At 55.2% G+C, this 7,156-nt stretch overlaps 1 protein-coding gene across 1 annotated transcript in view; it reads left to right on the top strand.

Moving 5' to 3' along the window:
* The window catches only part of LOC121665384 (dystrobrevin beta-like), a 72,548-nt gene extending 66,494 nt beyond the window's left edge, over nt 1–6,054 (top strand). The window contains exons 9-10 of the mRNA XM_042029485.1: nt 2,055–2,208; nt 5,828–6,054. Of these exons, the coding sequence (XP_041885419.1) occupies nt 2,055–2,208; nt 5,828–6,039 (366 nt within the window). The 3' untranslated portion in view covers nt 6,040–6,054. The remainder of the gene's footprint in view (nt 1–2,054; nt 2,209–5,827) is intronic.
* The last annotated feature ends 1,102 nt before the right edge of the window (nt 6,055–7,156 follow it).

The following is a 7,156-nucleotide window of genomic DNA, read 5'->3' as shown; positions in this document are numbered from 1 at the left end:
TGTGTGGGGTGCTGGCAGTGTCACCATTGCACAGGGTGCTGGCAGTGGCATGTCTGTGCCAGGTGCTGTGGTGTCACCATTGGGGTGCTCGTGGCGTCACTGCTGCTCGAGATGCTCATGGTGTCACCATGCACAGGTCTCGGCTGTGTCACTGTGCAGGTCCTGGCAGTGTCACTGTGCAGGTCCCAGCAGTGTCACTGTGCAGGTCCTGGCAGTGTCACCATGCAGGTCCTGGCAGTGTCCCTGTGCAGGTCCCAGCAGTGTCACTGTGCAGGTCCTGGCAGTGTCACTGTGCAGGTCCCGGCAGTGTCACCATGCACAGGTCCCGGCAGTGTCACCGTGCAGGTCCCAGCAGTGTCACTGTGCAGGTCCCAGCAGTGTCACCATGCACAGGTCCCGGCACTGTCACTGTGCAGGTCCCAGCAGTGTCACTTGTAGGTCCTGGCAGTGTCACCATGCAGGTCCCAGCAGTGTCACCGTGCAGGTCCTGGCAGTGTCACCGCAGCATCCCTGCTCGCCGGCCGTGTTGCCTCGGTAACAGCCGCACGTCACCCGGAGCAAACCTCGAACCAGCTCAAAAAAAGGCCACAAACCAAAGGCACAAACGCCGGGAGTGGCTCTGGGGCTGGGCAGCTCGGAGCCCTCGGTCCCGAATTCCTGAGGAGCAGTGGCTTTAATTAAATGTTGCTAAAATGTGAATGCAGTGACAGGGCCTGCAGGGCCTAGGGCCGGGAACAGCGGGACAGGCTGGGGGAGCTGGGGGTGCTCACCGGGAGAAGGATCCAGGGAGAGCTCAGAGCCCCTTGCAGGGCCTAAAGGAGCTCCAGGAGAGCTGCAGAGGGACTGGGGACAAGGGCTGGAATGACAGGACACAGGGAATGGCTTCCCAGTGCCAGAGGGCAGGGCTGGATGGGATCTTGGGAAGGAATTGTTCCCTGGGAGGGTGGGCAGGCCCTGGCACAGGGTGCCCAGAGCAGCTGGGGCTGCCCCTGGATCCCTGGCAGTGCCCAAGGCCAGGCTGGACATTGGGGCTGGGAGCAGCCTGGGACAGTGGGAGGTGTCCCTGCCCATGGCAGGGGTGGCACTGGATGGGCTTTGAGGTCCCTCCCAACCCAAACCACTCTGGGATTCTGGGATTCTCTTGCAAGGCCCCTAAAGCCCAGCCAGGGCCCGTGGGCACCACACACCGGGTACAAACCAGAGCTCGTTTTTTTGGGAACGCAGAGCCAATAATCCCATGTCAGTCCTCTCCTGTCCCTCCCTCTCCTTGCCCTGCCCATCACCAGTGCCCAGCCCAGTTGAGCCCCAGAGGCTTTGCTGGGGCAGGAGCTCCTTGGGAGCTTTGCCAAGTGAACACTGCACAAGATTCCTCTGAACCCTCCACGATCCTGAATTAGTTTGGGATTTGCAGCGGGATTCAAGGCTGTAGGCAGCCCCCTGGAGCTGTCCCTCACCAGTGAGGGGGGCACCAGAGGCCGTGTTGGGGACGGCACTGTCACCTCTGGTGCAGAGCTGCTCTTGAGGGTGTTGGGAGGGCACAGCAGGAATGGGGTGGGTTGGACTGAAAGAAAATGTAAAATGAAATCTAAAAATTCACTGGCAGCAATAAGTCAAATTATATGAATATATCTAAAATATAGAAGTGTAACTATAAAAAATACATTAAAATACATAAAATATATAGTATATACATAGTATATACATTAAATATCTACTATGAAATATATAAATATACAAAACATACAAAGCATGTGATTTCATAAAAACATGTCAAAATATATACAAATATAAAAATATATAAATATATAAAAATACATACAAATATAGAAAAATATAAAAATAAGTTAATTAAGTTCTGCACCCGTTGTGCCACCACCTCCCACAGCACCCCCTGCTCGTGCATCACATCCCTGCTCAGACCGGGAGCGTTCTGGGGAAGAGCCTTTCCCTGCACGTTCCCCTCTCTGTTTGTCTGTTTGTTTTCGCAGAGCTGTTTTTAGCCGTGCCCCAGAGCCCAAAGCCCAGTTTGCAAAGGGGTCTCTGTGTCTCTGCAGGCGCAGGCAGCGGGCTCGGCCCAGCCCTCGCCCACCCACGGCCGCCCCCCGCCCGTGCCCGTCCGGTCGGCCTCGGCCGGCTCCACGCCCACGCACGGACCCCAGGACACCCTCACCGGACTCGGGGGCGACGTGCAGGAGGCCTTCACACAAGGTGACCACCAGGGCAGGGCACCCCGGGGCCGTGTCACCATGGGAAGGAGCGGGGATGGAGAAAAAATACTGGGAAGGAATTGTTCCCTGGGAGGGTGGGCAGGCCCTGGCCCAGGGTGCCCAAAGCAGCTGCGGCTGCCCCTGGATCCCTGGCAGTGTCCAAAGCCAGACTGGACAGGGCTTGGAACAGCCTGGGACAGTGGGAGGTGTCCCTGAAGGTTTTGGAACCAGATGATCTTTAAGGTCTTTCCCACCCAAACCATTCTGGGATCCCATGTACAGCACACATGTAACTCACCCTATCGAGGCAATCATTACAAACCCCTCTCCTGTGCCCCACACCAAGGAGTTTGGGGGCACATTTTGAATCTTTTGAACTTAATGAAGTTAATTTCTGTGAAGATGATCTCCCCTGCAGGGAAAGGATCTCCCATCCCAGAAAGTTACGCCCAGAAATAATTTAAAGAATTAAACCTTACAAACCTGGTGGTTGAACTGCAAGAAAAAACACAAGAGGTTTCAAGGCTCTTTTCTCATTGTTGGCCCATCTTGGTCCAGAGCTTTTCATCTTGAGTACTCCAGCAGAATCCTGGAATGTAGAGCTGGGAGCAAAACAGCAGCAGGACCTGGTCTTCCCAGTCTCTGGCAGATGTGGAGGTTCTTCCTGGACATCACCTCTTTGAAGCTGGACATGCACCTGTCTTTGATGTTCTCCTCACTGCCAGTGAGAGAAAGGACAGAAAATCCTCTCTCCCTGAGGCACGGGTGAGGACTCAAGAGATGGGCAGCAACCAACAAAGGTTGGACTCGATGATCTTGGAGGTCTTTTCCAGTCTCAGTAGTTCTGTGATTATCCCTGTGGACCTCGTGGTGCTCCCTGGGAAATCCCACTGGGAATCGGGTGCCGTGGTCGGTCCTGGGCAGTGAACAAGAGCCCTCACCTGATGCAGAAGTGGTTTGTTTCTTTAAAAGCTGACAGGTCACCTCAGGTGGAGTCACTGGAGGTGGTTTCTCGCTCCAGGGAGGGAAGACTGTGAATAGAAGCATCAAATCCCTTTGCCAGGTGGACAGGTTCCTTCTCCAAACATGGAAAGAAACCTCCCAGAACCGAGGCTGTATCTCCAAACCAAACAGGTTTGAGGTAACAGTTTGTGTTTATCAGTGGATATATCCTTCTGGAATGATCTTTGCCCTTGCCTAAATGAGCTGCTGCCAGAAGAAGGCGAGGGAAGAGGCTGTGAAATGGCAGCAGAGGAGCAGGAGTGCCAGTGAACACTTCACTGGTTGCCAGTGGGCACTTTCAGCTGGGATTTGGGGCCAGGAGCCCTCGGCCTCAGCAGCCTCGGCGCAGGGAACACTGCGGGACGGCCCCTCTGAGACCTGCAGCTCCTCTGGAGAAGGGGATGTCTCCTCCTCATCCCATGGGTGGGAGCGAGCTCCTCATGCCTGCACACTGCCAGCACCGAGAGCAGAGCAGGCATTTCCAGGGAGGCAGGATGCCAAATACCAGAGGCGAGCGCTCCATCTGTTGCTGTGGGTGGTCCAGTCGCCTCCTCTTCATCTCCACAGCAAGTTTGGTGGTGCAGCCCAGAGCTCTCGGCTGATTGCTGTGGCAGCTGCCTCTCCTTCCCCCTGTGCAGGATCCCTTTCTTTCCCCAGGCGTGGAACAGCAGCACCCTGAGCGTGACCAGGCACTGGGAGGATCTGCAGGACCCAGTCCATTGCTCCCCCCTTCCCTTTGCTCATGAAGAGCATGAAGAGAGGGAATGGTCTTCCTGCTGCTCAGAGCAACGAACACGTGATTATGGCAGGACATGATGCTGGATCTTTCTTCGTTTTCCAGCCTTCCCTGGGCATCCCCATTTGTTCTGTGTCCATCTGCCTTTTCCTGGGAAGGTGCAGAAGCCAAGGTTGTTGCCTCTCCCTAGCAACTGCTCCTTCATCAGGACCTGCTGAGATCGCCCAAAGTGAAAACTTGTGGCTTTTCCAGGTTTTTAACACCTGACAGCATCTCAAATGTGTGTTGCAAGGAACCAGGGGTTGTAGAAAGCCATTCAGGGCTGGGCAGAGGGCTCATCCCAGCAGCAGTGTCAGTGGGGATCAAAACAAGCCCACAGACACCCCTCAGTACTCTGATTCTGCTTTAACAAAACATTTCAATCATTTATACTGACTTTTGCAGATCCACCAGATGCTTAAAAATGTGATGGTTCCACTTCTCTCTGCCATGAGCTCGGGGAGGGCAGGGACACCAAGGGCTCCTTTTCCTTCCCAGGGCATGAGTCCTCCACGAGCTGCCCCATTAGTGGGGGAAATTCTGGAGCAGGAAAGCTTTAAAGAACTGAATCTCAGAGATCTTGGTCTTACAGTCTTGAGATTGGAAAAGTTTCCTCCTTGGATGATCTCTTGATCTTCCACTCGGTGGAGGATTCCCGAGATTGGCACTTGGAAGATGACCAAGCATGACAGGTTTGGAATAAAACACCCTGATGGTTTCTGGGTGAAATACTCGGAGACAGAGGCCACCGTCTAGTGAGGAAATCAATTCTGCTGTTGACCATCTTGAAAGAGAAGAAAGCAGTCCCTCGGGAATCCTCGGACCCACCGCCGCCAGCAGAAAGGGGGGTGTTCCTCTTGTGATAACCACGGTGGGGCTGATTCAACGACCAGAAAAACTCTTGCAAGAGAAGAACGTGGTGACCAGGCTCTGTAATAATTTTCCTGGAATGATCCTTCCGGAAAGGCAATCTGCACAATTAGTGCTATTTCATATTAATCACACAAAATCAGGCAAACCCGAGGCCGGTGGAGAACACAGGAAACAGGATAAAATGTCGATTTTTTCACTTAATAAAATAATTCAATGTCCCAGCCAGGGATGTCTGGGTGGGCTTGGTAACATTATCCAGCTCTTTCACAGTGGGGACACTACCCCAGGTTGCTCCAAGCCCTGCCCAGCCTGGCCTTGAACCCTTCCCAAGATGGGGCACATCCATGATCCGAGAGGATCGTGGCCTTCCCAGCACCACAGGAGGCCACAAGCATCGTCCTTCCCCCAGCCCTGTGAGCAGCCCATGGGATGATCCCTGTGCCAGTTGTGCTCCCGTGCTCTCCCAGCTGTTCTGGCACAGCCGTGGCCATGTTCGGGTCACTGATGGGGCCACTGGTGGTCAGTGGTGATGCTGCCCAGCAGTGGCTCCCCATGGAGTGTCCAGGCAGGTTGGTGTCACCGGGGGACAGCACAAAGCCGTGCCCCAGCTGCGGGGCACCCTGAGGAAGAGGATTCCTTCCTCCAGCCATGCAGGAGGCTGAGAATTCCAGCAGCCTCCAACCTCAGCAATACTGAGAGTGGCTCTGCGGGCACAGGGGGCTGTCACTGCCCTGGTGCTGCCGTGTCCCAGAGAGGAGCCTGTGGCACCTCACGAGCCACGAGGGTGATCAGGGAATGGGGCAGAGCTGGGCTGCTCCAGGCTGAATCTGCATCTCTTCTGCTTTGGTGGCACTGGGAGTGCCCAGGTGCCATCCCAGGGTGGGACAGGGAGGCTGAGCATGGCGACACGAGGACGCTGGGCAGTGGCAGTGCAGCCATCCCTGATTTCTGTGTGTCTGCCCCGCCCCAGGTACGAGGAGGAACCTCCGCAACGACCTGCTGGTAGCAGCTGATTCCATCACCAACACCATGTCCTCGCTGGTGAAGGAGCTCCACTCAGGTAAGAGCTGGCTCAGGGCACGGGAGGAGAACTGGCAGCCACAGATCGGAGATTTGTCCTTACATTTATTTTTTATTAAAACTAAAGCACAATGTGAGGTTATATGTCCACGTTCTCAGTGAAAAATCATTTTTATAGCCCACATCACTGGCCTGGGCAGTGCTGGGGGGTGATCTTGGATTCCATTTTCCATGATTCCATGGTTGCAGCATTGGGAGCTCACACCACCTCCTGCAGAGGCTTCCCGTAGGTTTTATCTGTGGTGGGGAGGGCGTTACCCTGCGGATACAGCCCCGGCTGGTGATCCACAGAGCCAACCCCATCCCCTCCCTCCTGCTCCCACTGATCCCAATGGAGCATCTCCTGGGAGAGGGGCTCCTCCCAGCCCCAGTCTGGAAGCCAGAGCTCCTTAATGACACAGTCACAAGCCAGACCAGGTTTTTGGGGTGAGTGTCCCCAAATTCCTGCTTAGTCCTGCCATGCCTGGGCAGCAGGTGAGACCCTGTGCCATGACTCTGCATCAGATGATGCAATCTCGTGTCTATAACTATACAGGAGGCCAATTTCATCCCTTGCTGGTAAACAGTGATGTGGAAAACAGATAATTACTCCCTCTGTGCCTCTTTCCTGTGCCAGGGGAACTGAACATCCAGTGGGGCCGGAGCAGGTCCTGCGTCACCCAGGGAAGTGTCCTGTGGCCCTTGAGCCTTGGCAGTAACAGGCTGTGACCATTCCGTGCCCCAGGAGCCTGTTTGCAGGAAGGATTTCTCCATGGAAAGGGTGCTCAGGCCTTGGCAGGGGCTGTCCAGGGTGGAGTCCCCATCCCTGGAGGTGTCCAAGGAAGGCCTGGATGTGGCACTCAGTGCTCTGGGCTGGGGACAAGGAGGGGATCAGTCATAGGTAGGACTCAATGCTCTTTTGCAACGTGAAGGATCCTGTGATTCTGTTTCTGGGCTGTCTTTGCTGCTGAGGAAGAAGGGAACTGTCCCATGTCTGTGCTGACCCTCCCAGTCCCTGTTCCGGACCCGCAGCTGTGGCACAAAATCCCCCATAAACTTCTCTCCCTCGGTGACAGGGCCCGCGGGGCTGTGCCGTAGTGGAGCCTCGCAGGGATGAGCTGGGTGGGTGTTTTACTGCCCAGCAGTAAATCCCCCACTCCCAGCCCCGAGTCCTGGCGGCAGAGGCAGCTGGGAGTTAATAAAGTTGTCCATGGATGACACGGCACTGGCAGGGCTGTGG

This window comes from Corvus kubaryi, unplaced genomic scaffold (assembly GCF_017639235.1).
Source record: "Corvus kubaryi isolate FWS band 111438036 unplaced genomic scaffold, C.kubaryi_AGA036_p1.0 37323, whole genome shotgun sequence".
Taxonomy (NCBI): domain Eukaryota; kingdom Metazoa; phylum Chordata; class Aves; order Passeriformes; family Corvidae; genus Corvus; species Corvus kubaryi.
The sequence above is the reverse complement of the archived record's forward strand: the minus strand, read 5'-3'. Positions and strand labels throughout refer to the sequence as shown.